This window comes from Meriones unguiculatus (genome assembly GCF_030254825.1).
Source record: "Meriones unguiculatus strain TT.TT164.6M chromosome 13 unlocalized genomic scaffold, Bangor_MerUng_6.1 Chr13_unordered_Scaffold_47, whole genome shotgun sequence".
Classification (NCBI taxonomy): Eukaryota; Metazoa; Chordata; class Mammalia; order Rodentia; family Muridae; genus Meriones; species Meriones unguiculatus.
The window spans coordinates 529,678-543,854 of NW_026843653.1; the positions used below are offsets into that span (position 1 = coordinate 529,678).

Below are 14,177 nucleotides of genomic sequence, written 5' to 3' on the forward strand. Positions count from 1 at the left end.
TGGCTTCGGAGCCAGGACTTCCGGGATTGTATCGGAGAACTACAAAAATGACGTCCACGTGGCGCGATGCATTCTGGGATTGCTCGTAGTCCCGAGTTTGATTCCTTCCCTGTCCGTTGCTGGACCGTGGACACTGAGTCGCTTACAAATCCCAGAATCCCATGCGCGCTTTTTCCAGCATTATAAACGCTGGGAGGCAGAGATGCACATGGAGAGACCCATGACAGGCCCGGCTTCTGTATCCCTCTGTCCGGAGTAGGCGTGGGTTGATGACGCACTTCCGGCCTGGTTTGTTTTTCTCCCGCTGGCGCGCTGGCCGGGGTAGTGAGCTGTGGTGGCTGTGCTTTGGAGGAGACGGTGCCCGTGAGCCCTGCTTTCCGGGAATCTCATCGGGGTCTCGGGGCCCCGGAGGCAGCGTTGGCGGCGGCCTGCGCGGTGGTGCTGGCGTTGAAAGCAGAAGCGGAGGAGGAAGAGAAGGACCCCGGGGACGCTTCGGGCGGCTGCGCTCCGGGGACGTGTCCGGCCCGGAGGAGGCGCTGAGCCGCCGGCGGGAGCTGTGCCGCCGCTGGCCGCGGCCCGAGCGGCGCTCCAAGGAGCAGATGCTGGAGCTGCTGGTCCTCGAGCAGTTCCTCAGCCTCCTCCCGCGCCGGCTGCGCCACCGGCGCCCCGAGAGCGGGGAGGAGGCGGCGGCCTGGGCGCGCTCCCTGCATCCGGCCTCCCCGCAGGTGAGGACCCCCCCAAACCCCGAGACCGTAGGCGAATGACTCTTCCCGCCGCTGTGTTAAGGGCTCCGAGAGGGAAGGGCTTATTTTGGGGTGTCAGGGTAGAACAAGAGCCACAGTCCAGGCCCAGGAAGGTGCAGCAGGGGTGGGGCTGGTCCCCTTGTTTCCCAATTAGCGGTGAGGAGGAGGTGGACACCGGCGCTCCCCTTGTCTCCATTCCGCACATTCAGCTTAGTCAAAGCTGCCGGGAGATGCTGGCTAGCTCAGGCTAGTCCCGAAGCCGTGTTTCAGGGGTCCCTGAGTCCAGTCGAAGTGACGTGGGTCGCTTTGTTACCCTGCCACTCGGCTCACCAGCTCCTTGCTACTCAGCAGAGAAAGCGAGTACTAACTGAGGTCTTGCGCCCCTCCAGGGCACCCCGACTTTCAAGGCCGAGGCTGAATGTCCAACCCAGGGAGAATGGCAGCAGCTGGCTGTGGATCCCCAGAACGGCTCGTGCAAAGAGAGCGCGGAGGACTAAGGGAGCACGACCGTGCCGGGTGAGTGAGGCTCCTCTCTGACGCCCTGAGGTCCGCATGGCTCTGGTGAGCCAGGGTCTCCTCCTGGATGCTGTGATAAAGCGTCCTTCCCAGAATACCCCAGTTCCTGTCCTGCCTCTGGAACCCCTCTTCTTCCCAGTATCCCCCAGTTCCCATCCCCCCCACCTCCCTCTCCCTAAGCGCTCAGGGGAACAGTTCTTATAGATTGACCCCCTGACCCCACCGAGACCTTGGGTCCTAACACTGACATTGGAGTCCCGGGCTGGGCCCATTCTCTCTCTGCTCACATTCTCTCGTTTCAGGCCTGGAGAACCAAGCTGCCTGAAACCTAACCTGATCCCAAAGCAGTAAGAGGACTACAAGGAGGAGACCAAGCCTGCGCAGGCCTGGGTACAAGGCGCGCCCCCCGTCCCCCTGGGGATGGACTTCGAAAGGGAAGAGAAACCACCTAAAGATGCTGTTCTGCCACCGCCACAGCCCCAGGGTGCTCCAGGAGAGTCAGGGCACACAGCCACCTCTTGCGTCCCTTGTGCACCCAAGGAGGAAGGGCTTTGGAGAAGTGGAGAGCCAGGTGCACGGCCACCTCATAAGTCCTCTGCAGGGCCAAGGAGGAGGGGCTTTGGAAAAGTGACAACCTTGAGGTTGCCACCACCCCTGCCCTTGCTCAGGATCAACTGTGCCACTTTTGTGAAGTAGTCCTCTTTGGATAACAAGTTTGCTGTGGGGAGTGGAGGCTGGCTCATCTCCTCAGTCTGCTACTTTGAGTCTGAAAACAACTGGTGAGCCATGCTAATCCCCCTTCCCTTTCTTTCTCCCTCTACCTCCTCCTTCATCCCTTCATCTCCATCCTTCCTTTTCCAGCCCCCCACTCTTCTTAATTCATGTAGGAAGCATTTCCTCCTGACTGCCTTGGAGCAGTTGATTCTATGTGTTTGCAGAGAGGTTGTTAGTGGACTGGACCTTACTGTGGTCGCAAATGTAGTCCCTAAACATGAGCTGTACGTCAGCCCTCAGGCCAGTGTGGTGCACAGGCCTGTAATTCTAGCTTGACTTTAAGAGCAGTGTGGGGTTCACAGCAAATCAGAGGCCAGCCTGAACTCTGTATAGGAAGCTCTTCCCTGACGGAGAGCAAGCCAGCCTTCAGCAGGAGCAGCTGTGAACTGTAGGGAGCCCATGAAAATACTCAAGCCTAAGTCAAAGGGCAGCCTTACAACATTAAAAGTGCCTATATGACTTATCTCTGTAAATGTAGCTAACTTTGCTAGTAGATTTCAGAATTGAAATGGTTTTTATAAACATATAGATCAGTTTTATTTGGAGGGGGTTTATGGGGCGTCTTGGCAAATGATGCTGTTTTTGTCTGTGAAGACAGTGTAAACTAGGTTTTCTCCTTCCTTAGGTGGGTGAGCAAGCACATTAAGAAGCTGATTCGCTCCACAGTCCTCAGGTTGGGCTGGCACTCCAACAACATTTTGCTGGCTGCAGGGTCATGTGACTTCAAATCCAGGTGAGGATAAATGGGTACTGCCTATTGCTCAGCACTGCCAGGTACCCTTTGGGCTCCTTTATTTGCAAAGTACAGTACCATGTGAGCAGCTGGGTGATAAAGAGAGCTTCTTCATTTAGAAAAGGAGCTGGGGCTGAGATGTGGCTCAGCAGGTAGAGAACTTGCTGAGCTGGTTACCTTCCCCCAGCACTGCAGAAGCCCGGTAGGTGCTGCACACCTGTAAACCCAGCACTAAAGCAGCTGCACTGGTGGCTGGGTGCACAGTGTCAGCTGCTCGGCCAGTGGGAGCCGCCTGCGACAGCACAGTGTCTGTGGCTGACACCTCCAAGAGTGTTCAGTGAGTCCTCGCCTGGCTGAGGGGAGGGTTGGGGGGTACAGTTAACGATCTGTACATGCTGGCCCTACACGGCAGCGAGGGGAAGGGTGGACAGCTACCGATCTGGACATGCTGACTCTCCTTGGCAGCTGGGGGAAGTGTATACAGCTGGCCACAGTCACTCTGGACACAGTAACCTAGAGCACTGCAGCTAGGGGGAGTGTATACAGCTCCCAGGATAGAGCAGCTGGGTCTCACTGGGGGTCAGTAACCCACGCCCACCCTTCCGGCAGCACTTGTAGACAGCAGGCCTGGTCCAAGCCGCCCTCATGAAGATGATGTCTGGGAGCTGGGAGGATGGCACCTCAGATGCCTGAATGTCTCCTCACATCTGTGGTCCCCACCAGCCCCCAGGGAGATGAGACAGAGCGTGGTGGCCCAGGATGCAGAAGCAGGAGGCTCAGAAGTTCAAGGCCAGCCTGGTCTTTGTCCCAGAAAACCAGAGCTGAAGCTGCTGCCACCACCCAGCACATGCACACCCTCAGCTCCTTCCCCTGACACCACCCCAAACAGGACAGGGGCCATCTTTCTCCTGCCTTCGTGCCACCCCAGGTCTTCAGGAAGAGTCTGAATGGTGCTTTTTCACCAGACTGCAGTGAAGGTGGCTCGGTGGCAAGGGAAGAAGCCCAGAGTCCGCTTTCAGGCAGCTTGGCACTTGCCCTCCCATGGGCAGCCTAGGAATGTGCCTGGGTTATGGCCTCCTCCTGGCCACCCTGTGAGGATGCAGTGGCGTGGACAGTATGGATGTGGTCCTCCCCGTGCTGACTCTACTAGTTCTCTTATGAAAGGGTCACCATGGCAGAACTGTGCTCTGCGACAGCTTTGCTGGTGTCAAGCTTTTATTTTGTTTTTTGGTTGTTTGCATTTTGTTTTGTTTTTAAATTAAATTTCTATTTTTATATTAGCTATAGTTTATTTGTAACCCAGCTGCAGCTCCCTCCCTCCCCTTGTCATTCCTCCCATCATCTCTCCCTCCCTCCCTGTCATCCCTCCCTTTCTCCCCACCAATCCTCCCTCCCTCCCACATCATCCCTCCTTCCCTCCGCACATTTCTCCCTCCCTCCCCATCATCCCTTCCTCCCTCCCCATCATCCCTGCCACCCTCCCTTCCCGTCATCCCTCCCTCCCCATCATCCCTTCCTCCCTCATCTCCTCCCTGCTCCTCCCCCAGTCCACTGCTAGGGGAAGTGTCCCCCCCCCCCCCTTCCATATGACCCTAGTCTATCAGGTCTCATCAGGACTGGCTACAGTGTCCTCCTCTGGCTTGGCAAGACTGCTCCTCCCTTGGTGGTGGTAGGGGAGGTCAAGGAGCCAACCACGGAGGTCAAGCCAAAGACCTTGGTGTCAAGCTTTCACCCTTCCACATGAATACACTCTTCCAAGCCAGGCACGGTAGTGCAGGCCCACAATCCCAGCATCCGGGGAGCCGAGGCAAAGGGATCATGCCTTTGAGGCCAGCCTGGTCTGCAGGGTAGGACCCTCACATGAAGGTGGCACTGCCCAAGTTTGGTCCTCAGTGTGCGCTTCACAAAGGAGGAGAACCATGTGTGATGCGTGTTTCCCCTGTGCAGTGTGTCGAGTCTGAAGACAGAATTTCTGCCACTGCTCAGTTTGTCCTCAGAGAAGAGCATCGTGGCCGAGGTGAGTGTGTGCCCCTCCTGGGATGCCTCCTGTGCTGGGCCCAGGACTTGCCTCACACACCCTCCCACGCACACACTTCCCCGCAGTGGGCACCCTAGCTGCGTGCCACCCGCTTGTGCCATTCCCAGGGTGCTCCCCTCACACAGTCCCCTGCACATAGTCTCCTGTAGTGTGCCCCTTCTCAGGGTGCCACCTGCCTGTGCCAGTCCCAGGATATGCTCCGCACACCCTCCCCCACACACAGTTTCCCGCACACAGTGTGCCCACTTGCAGGGTGCCACTGCCTGTGCCAGTCAAACAAGGCGCATGTGCTGTCCAGAGCCCACACGGAGAAGGGAGAGAACAGATTCTCATAGTCGTTTACTGACCTATATACCAAAAACACAGCTTAACGAACTAATAACAACCTGAAATGATTGTGAGTGTGTAAAGGCTCTTCTCACCGGCTGTGCTGGGGCCTCCACACAGCCAGGCTGGCATCTGAGGAGGAGGAGGAGTCTCTCTGGAAGCTCTGCAGATGGGTTGGCTCACCCGGGTATCCCCTGTCTGCCCAGTTCTGCAGGCATCTTGGGGTGAAGGCTCTGTAGGGAGTCTCCCTATTTGTTTGTTTCCTTTGGGGTTGTGGGTTGGGATGGAACCTGGAACTCCTGAAGGCCGATTTCAAAAGCCAGGAAGGCTGTGGCTGCCCAGGCAGGCTGCTTTCAGAGGCCTTGTTGAGGACTGGTTGGCTTCAGCCATGCTCCGGTCACTTTTGAGCTTGGAAGGAAAAAGTAGTTCTTTGTGTCTGCATCTGCTGAGCCCTGTTCTGTCCCTACCAGCCCCATGCTGAGGCTGTGGCCTTTTCTCCTTCCTCCCTCCTTCCCTGTCTTCCTCCTGCCGCCTTCCCCTCCCTCTCCTTCCCCCTTCCTCGCTCTCCTCTCTCCTGTATCCCTCTCCCTCGCCTTTTCCTTACTTCTCCATTCCTCTTCTCTCTCCCTCTACCTTCCCCTCCTTCCTCCTCCTTCTCCCTCCTCTTTCTCTCTCCCTTCCTCTCTCTCTCCATCCCTCTCCCTCCCTCTCTCTTTCTCTCCCTCCTTTTCCCTCTCCCTCTCCTCTGCACCAGATGGCTATGAGCCACCGTGTGAGTCCTGGGACTCGAATTCAAGACCTCTGGAATAGCAGCCAGCACTCTCAACCTCTGACCCATCCCTGCAGCCCCCTGACCTTGAACTTGTAGCCTTCTGGCCTCCACCTTCAGATAGGTAGGTCTCCATGCAAGCACCAGTAGCCAGTGTATGTGTCTTTGGGGACCTGGCCAGGGCCTGATGTAGTCTCGGGCCTACCCCCTGGGCCACATCCCGGGTGAGTGAGCCCTCCCACTCTAGGACAGGGTCTTGTCGTGTGGCCCTGAGGAATCTGGAGCCTAGTGCACCCCCAGCCATCTTTCGGTGCGGGGCTTGGGGCAATGGCCTCACTCCCTCCACCAACCTCATGGTCTCGCTCTTCTTTTAGCCAGGTGTCCATTTACAAGGTGGACCAGCAGGACAGTCGCAAATTATACACCACTGGCATCAATGGGGCCATGATGATCTGGGATTTCAAGGTATGTCTCTCCAGTGGCAGTTGGCAGCACTGGGGTGCAGCCCGGGCCATGCATGCACTATCCACTGAGCCACTTTGCCACAGTGCCTGGCAGAAGAGCTGGCCCCAGAGTCCCTAAGACAGGGGGAGCACAGTCCCTGGCAGGTGGGTGGGTGGTGGTTCTTAGCCACCCTCGTCACAAGGAAAGCTTGGTGCCGTGTTGAAGCCAGCAGCCCACACAGCTGTGCACAGACACAGCTTCTCAGTTTACACAGTTGGCTATGGGCTCGGTCCTGGAATGCCCAGGTTTGGGAGGCTGAAGCAGAGGGATTGCTCTGAGCTTGGTGCTAGCCTGAGCTAGATGATAGAACCTTACCCCACACACACCAAAAAATAATGCAATGAGCCGAGAAGATAGAACATGCATGCAACACACAAACACACACACACACACACATACATGCAACAAGTGTGATAATACAAAAAGTAGTATAGGGCCTGGAGTGATGGCTTAGCAGTTAAGAGCACTCGCCTAGGCCTCAGGATTTGGTTCCCGACACCCCCTTGGCAGCTCACGACCATGCCCATGAACTCTGATGCTCTTCCACCTTCCACAGACACCAGGCACACATGTGATGTATGCAAAAATACGAACATACATACATACATACATGCTTACATGCATATATACATAAATTAGCTGGGTGGTATAGCACACCTGTGACACCAATACTCAGGGAGGCGGAGGCAGGGGCATCTCTGTGAGTTCAGGGCCAGCCTGGTCTACAGAGCAAGTCCAGGACAGCCAGGGCTACATAGAGAGACCCTGTCTCAAAAAAAAAAAAAAAAAAAAAAAGACATAAATAAATCCTGAAATAAAGGTCCAGACTTAGGGACACATGTCTTTAATTCCAGGAGTCAGATGAAGATTGGTCTCCATGGAGTTGGAGGCAGCCTGGTATACAGAGTTCCAGACCAGCCAGGCCAGGCAGTGGGGGGAAGAAGAAGTGGGAGGGGAGGAAAGGGAGGAATGAAGGGAGGAGGGAAGGACGGAAGGAAGGAAGGAGTGAGGAAAGGAAGGAATGGAGGGAGGGAAGAAAGGAAGAGAGGGAAGGAAGGAGGGAGGGAGGAAAGGAGGAAGGCTGTGTAGCCAGAGGTGATGTGAGCTCTTGGGGGAAGAGATTCCATGCCCTGAGGCCAGGGAGTACAGCAATGTGGCGGAGAGCCAAGGTCTCCAGGGCTGACAGAGCTCTGCTTTCTCCAGACCCTGGAGTCATCCATCTAGGGCCTCCTCAGCATGTGAGGAGGAGCCACCCACACTAGGACCGGGGCTCCTTAAACAAAGTAACATGTCTTGGACATAGTGATACTCACTTAATAAAATATATACTTTAAATATTCAAACTGTATGAGCAGGGACAGCAGAGAAACCAGCAAAATAGCATCTGGTCCATTATTACAGTGAGTAATTTTTTATGGATGAGAGAGGAAAAATGTTCAGAGGCACATGGAAGAATTCAGATCAGAGAGAAAAAGAAGCAGACTTGATATGACCAAGACTGTCTCAAAGAAAATAGAGAATATTAGGAGAAAAGTAGAGGTAGCTTAGATAGAGACAAAGTATGCTTTCATCAATGCACAGGCTGTACCTAGGGCCCCCCTCACTTAAGTAGCGGGTGTGCAGCTTGGGCAACATGTGGGTCCCTTAACAATTGGACTGAGAGCTTTCACTGACTCTGATGCTTGCCCTTAATTCCCTTCCCCTTAGCGAGATGCTCTTAGTCCTGCCTCATGTAATATGTCAGGGTGGGTTGGTACACATAGTGAGCCTCTTTGAAGAGAATGAGGTCATGGGGGAGTGAATAATGATGGTAGGACTGTGAGGAGAGAAGGGATGGGGGCCTGTGATGAAGGTATGAAATTAATTAATTAATTGGTGGAAAGAAAGACAGGGTAATTTCTAGAATATTTAGAAAATTGTGATAGTGCAGAAAGAGATGAGGCTGTTTGGGAAGGCACAGGAATCTAGATGGGTGTTTTGAGGTGTGTAACAAGTACATTTACTCCCCCTTCAGGCAACCTGGAAGCCACCATGGGTGTTAATATCCTGATAGGAGCCACAGGTCAGTAGAGAGCAGTATGTTCCTTTTGTCACAGCAAGAAAAATGGTTATTTTGCTGGACAAGGACTATTTCACTAATTCTGGATGAATACTGTTTTTGGTATATGTATTTATTTGTTTGTCTGTTTTTGTTGTTGTTTGTTTCTAATCACCAGAATTCCTTTGATACTGCATGTTGAGCATTTTTGGATAATTGCACTTCGTGGGACCTAACAAGTTTAAACTTGTTTTTTAAATTATTTAAATTAAATAGTGTAATCAGGAGAGCCTGATTAAACTATTCCCACCTATTATGTCCTTTTAAAAAGTAATGGGTTTAGTTATCACATGCCACTTTAGAGATTTCCTTATGATGTGTTTTTATTTCCCATACTCAAATGTGTCATATTTTTAAAATTATAATTATTTGGCAGAACATCTTTATGAAGAATCTCACAGTCTGGTAGAATTTTGCTATCTTAAAGAGAACTGTATAATTAAATGTATTAATGAAATTATACACTTTGCAGAAGTCTAAAATCATTACTATCACCAAATACAATCACCATACAGACAGGTAATTCTAATTTTGAATGGTTTGTTCATGGTTGTTATATGTCCAAAGTATACTACATATTTTATTACTAAATGTACAGAGCATCTCCCATGTTTCAGTTACAATTCTTTGTGTATCTAGGATTAATATATAAAATTTACTGTATACTCATAAGCATGTGTACTCCTCTCCTTTAAGCTTTCTGACTTCTCTGTGCATGAAGCTTTCTGACCATATCTCAATAAAGCGCATTCATCTTTCAAGTATTCTGTGATTTTTGCATGTGTTAGACTCTAAGTTTCAGAGTTTTAATGATTTTGCATGCTGCCTTTTTTTACCTGGGCCTTTAACAGGTTAAAAAATTAGGAATTAATAATCTTTGGAGATGAATATAAATTTCCCGATATTTTTACATTACTGTCTTTTAAATATTATTATTATTATTATTTATTTCAAGTTATTCAAATTATATTGTGGCTGTGGCCCTCTCCCTCATCTCAGATCCCACCCTCTTTCCCTCTTCTCCCCCTGCACCCCTCCCCTAGTCCACTGTTAGGGAAGGTTGTCCTCCCCTTTTATTTGACCCTGTACAAGTATTCCCCCTATTTGACCCTATATAAGTATTCCTCCTATTGTTGTGCTGATAGCATTATAGTTATCTATCCTTCTATCTAACATCTATTCTTTGTCTATTGTCTGTATCATATATCTATTACACACGCATACACACACACAGTTTTGAATATTTCTTCAAAACACATGTGGCTCAATTGTTTTTTTTTTAAATCAATGTCTTAAAGTCAAAATTTGAAATGCATGCGTCACTTTGTCAGTTATGGCCTGAGCCTTGGAATGTTGACATCACAGTGGTTTCTTCCCCTGACTACTACAGAATGTTTACACTTCAGGGGTTTGTCTACAAACTGCTGTAGCCATTTTGGTTAGTGCCAGGAAAGAAAAGGATAATTTTTTGCCCAGTGAAAGGTTCTCCATTCCAGGCTCCGATGTAAAGGTATTTTAAAATGCTCATTATGATTTTCATGCTAGACTAATGGTCTCAGGAAGTGTTCTGTCTTGAGTTCTCTAGAACCTGTGACCTAATTCTTAACAGTTTTTTTTTTCATGAAAAGCTACTCCTGTTAGCAATAATCAGTACCATTCCCCCAAAGAAACAAAGTTATCATGACAGAGAGTAATGCTTTGAGTTATTACAAGGAATGATAGCCATGTACCTTCAAAACTATATGCCCAAGATATGAGAGATTATTTTCTCTTCATCTAGTTGTATTACCCATTGTGCCAACAAAGTTTTGTTGGAAACTGCTCAAATTTCAGCCCCAAATTCAACAACCTTCTAGTTTCAAACATATATTTCTCAATATGTGAACATTGATTCTACTAGATAGGAATGACTTTCCAGACATACTCATTTAATTTCAATTTTATAATGAAATTGCATTGGCAATATTTTATAAAATACCTTTACATTATTGCCAGATGCATTTGATGACAACCTTGGCTGATGTCTCTCTTTGACTGTTCAATTCACAGGGATCTTTAATCCTTCCCAAGTAAAAACTATGGCTTGTCAGTACATATTCCTTGAATGAAATGAAATGACTTAGGCATAGTAATATTCACTTAATAAAATATATATGTTAAATATTCCAACTGTATGAGCAAGAACAACAGAGAAACCATTAAAATTGTAGCCACTCCATTATTACAGGGAATAATTTTATTATGGGTCAGAGAGGAAAAATGTTCAGAGGCACCTGGAAGAGTTCATAGCACAGAGAAAAAGAAGCAGACGTGATATGACCAAGACTGTCTAGAAGAGAATGGAGAATATTAGGAGAAAAGTAAAGATAGCTTAGACAGAGACAAACTATGCTTTCATAAATGTACAGGCTGGACTTAGGTCCACCTACACATATGTAACAGATGTGCATCTTGCTCAGCATGTGGGACCCCTAACATTGAACTGAAGGCTATCTCTGACTCTGTTGCTTGCCCTTAGTTTCCTTTCCCCTAGCTGGGCTGTCTTGCCTGTCCTTAGTGAGAGAGGAAGTCCTACCTCATGTAATGTGTCAGGGTGGGTTGTTACACACAGTGAGCCTCTCTGAAGAGAAAGAGGGAATGGGGGAGGGAAGAATGATGGTGGGACTGTGAAGAGAGAAGGGACGGGGCCTGGGATGAAGATATGAAATTTATAAATAAATTAATTTGTGTAAAAAAAAATCAGGGTATTTCTAGACTATGCAGAAAATTAGGATAGTGCAGAAAGAGATGAGGCTCTTTGGGAAGGCACAGGAATCTAGACGTGTGTTTTGAGATATATAACAAGTCCATTTACTTTCCCTTCAAGGAACCTGGAGGCCACCATGGGTGTTGATATCCTCATAGGAGCTACAGGTCAATAGAGTGCGATTTGTCCCTTTTGTTGGAGCAAGGAAAATGGCTATTTTGCTGGACCAGAACTTTTGCACAAATTCTTGATGAATGCTATTTTTGGTATGTGTGTTGTTTGTTTTTTGCTTGTTTCTATCTAATCACCAGAATTCCTTTGAAAATGCATGTTGAGTAGGTCCAGGACTGGCATGTTTGGATAATTGCACTCCCTGGGACCTAAATAGTTTATGCTATTAGGAAAGCCCGATTACTTTCTTTACACGTATTTATTACTATTTTGAAAATAATGGGGTTGGTTACCACGTGACACTATAGAGATTTCCTTCTGATGTGTTTTTATTTCCCATACTCAAATGTGTTATATTTTTAAAATCATAATTATTCAGCAGAATATCTTCATGAAGAACCTAACAGTCTGGTAGAGTTTTGCTATCTTAATTAGAAGTATATAATTACACATATTAATGAAATTGCACACTGTGCAGAAGGCAAAGACTATTACTGTCACCGAAATACTATCATTTTAAAGACAGGCATTCTAATTTTGAATGATTTGTCTATGACCATTATATGTCCAGTGTATACTACATTTCTTTATTATGAAACTTACAGAGTATCTCTCATTAAGTGTTTTCTAACTAAAAGCTATACATTCCTTGTTTTTAGCAGAGTAATAGTCACTTAAGTACAGATACATTTTAAATGTTCAATTTAAATGATCTGGATAACAGGAAAAAAAAACACCAAATCTTAGATGATTATAGGAAAGAATTTTGTTATGGATAAAAGATGAAAAATGTTCAGAGGATTCTAGAAAACTTCAGACCTGGGGGGAGAAAAAAAAATTTCATGTGACCAAGCTGTCTATGAGAAAAGAAACAATATTAAGACAGGAAAGTGGAGATAGCTCAGACAAGTAAAGAAACTGTCTTTATAAAATATTTTGCTTGAATATTTTGGGAGTTAGCAGAGTGTAGGCTTGTTTGGGAAGTAACAGGAATACAGGTGTGGGTTCTGAGATGTATAATAAGTACTTTTACTTCCCCTTCAGTTGACCTGGAGGCCAGCATTGGTGGCTGATATCCTGATATCACAGGTTGGTGGAGTGCCATATGTCGCTTTTGCCAGAGGCAAGGAAAATGACTTCTCTTGCAAATTGAGTCTATGTTTTAAAACTATGCACCCTTTGAAATTTAGTATGGATATCAGTCTTGTAATTATCCACTGAATATCTGTTCTGTTAGGTTGAGACCTGTCCCAGGAGAATCCATATTTACCCACATGGAAGCCTATGAGGAGTTCACCAACGATGGAATATACTGGACCTTGCTATGCCAAGGCTCCAGGAAACTCAGAAGAGACAGAACAAGGAAAAAAAAGAAAAACTACATCTCTCCTTGTTTAATGATGTTTTGGTTGTGACTAATAACCTATGAGTATGTCCCTCATGCCTGCCATAGTATTAGAGGCTACACTTTGATTAGGCTTTACTGTACAAAAATAAAATAGTTTTTTGTTCTGTTTTGCTTTATAATTACTTCATTATTTCCCTATTTTATTTCTTATTACACATCCTCCCATGTTTCCTTACTTGGTCTCTTTTCAAATCATAGCTTCTTTTTTAATTAATAATTGTTACACAGATGTATATGTGTGTGGATATATATATATGTATTCGTAACTACATAATCAGCTCAGTCAGTATAATATTAATTGTATATATATTTTTCAGGACTGACCATTTGGTATTGATAGCCAATTAGTCTGCTATTCCTATGAGAGGTATTTCTCTTACTCTCAAAATTGCACAGCGGCACAGACTTTTTGAAGTAGAGTTGAAGCTTAGTGGACTTTCTTCTGTACACATTTTCACTTTGTTATCACAAATGTTTCAGTCATATTTTAAAAAATGAATTATTTAAAGTGTGATTCTGCTGTTTGAATTGAGAAAAAAATAGCAAAAATCATGAAAAGGAGAGAGATATCAGCAATTATAGTTATTTTGAAGCTGACTTATGAGTATTGGAAGTTTGTGGACTACACTAAAATTTTTCTCAAAAACTGTTTAAAATATGAAAGATAAAATCACTGGTTATATTGGTTGCTCAAAGGGGATCATATATGTAAGCCTCTGAACTCATAACTTCCAAATTAGTGTGAAGAGATGAGAAGCAGACACTATCCCTACACTCATCAGGGGAACTGCTGGTACCAAGTAGGTCCTGCTTGGTGATCCTGCAGATGCTAAGGACTGCTGTGATTGGAGCATAGAGGTGTTTTTAGGACCACATCACATATAATCTCTAGGGGCCATGATCATAGCCTTCATATTCTGAGAGAAATAAAATTGGTCCTGACCTCATCAAGTACATATTTTAAGGAGTATTCTTATAAGTATGTAAATAGATTTTAGGACAGACATCAATAAAACAGTCTCAGTTTGGGGCGTAAATTTTCCAGTTATTGAGTAATATTCCTGAAGATCCATTTCATAAATTGTGAAAAAAAATGAAAGGAGAGAGTTCTTCTATACATTATAGAGACAACCAAATGCATACATTTTTCTCTCAACCCTGAGAGAAAACTCAACCCTCAACATTTTTCTCTCACTGTAAGCTCCCACCCTAGAAAAGGGTGACTTAGTGTCTGACCAGTGTAGGCCTAAACTAAGTGAATGGCCCAGCTGTCTGTCCATCTTTGTCATTTCTCCTCAGCTCCACTTTAGTCCACAATTGGAAATCCTAATTTTATTTTGAAAGATAGTA

At 46.9% G+C, this 14,177-nt stretch overlaps 1 protein-coding gene and 1 long non-coding RNA gene across 2 annotated transcripts; both read left to right on the plus strand.

Moving 5' to 3' along the window:
• Positions 1-205: 205 nt before the first annotated feature.
• LOC132651347 (zinc finger protein 394-like) lies at positions 206-1,603 on the plus strand. Its single transcript, XM_060376575.1, has 3 exons — positions 206-725; positions 1,133-1,259; positions 1,562-1,603. The coding sequence occupies exons 1-2, from the start codon at positions 270-272 to the stop codon at positions 1,238-1,240; spliced, it is 564 nt and encodes a 187-aa protein (XP_060232558.1). The 5' UTR covers positions 206-269; the 3' UTR covers positions 1,241-1,259; positions 1,562-1,603.
• Positions 1,604-4,789: 3,186 nt separating this feature from the next.
• LOC132651348 (uncharacterized) lies at positions 4,790-12,935 on the plus strand. Its single transcript, XR_009589069.1, has 6 exons — positions 4,790-6,024; positions 6,275-6,365; positions 8,419-8,466; positions 11,369-11,514; positions 12,464-12,508; positions 12,657-12,935. It is a non-coding gene; the product is annotated as an uncharacterized LOC132651348 (long non-coding RNA).
• The last annotated feature ends 1,242 nt before the right edge of the window (positions 12,936-14,177 follow it).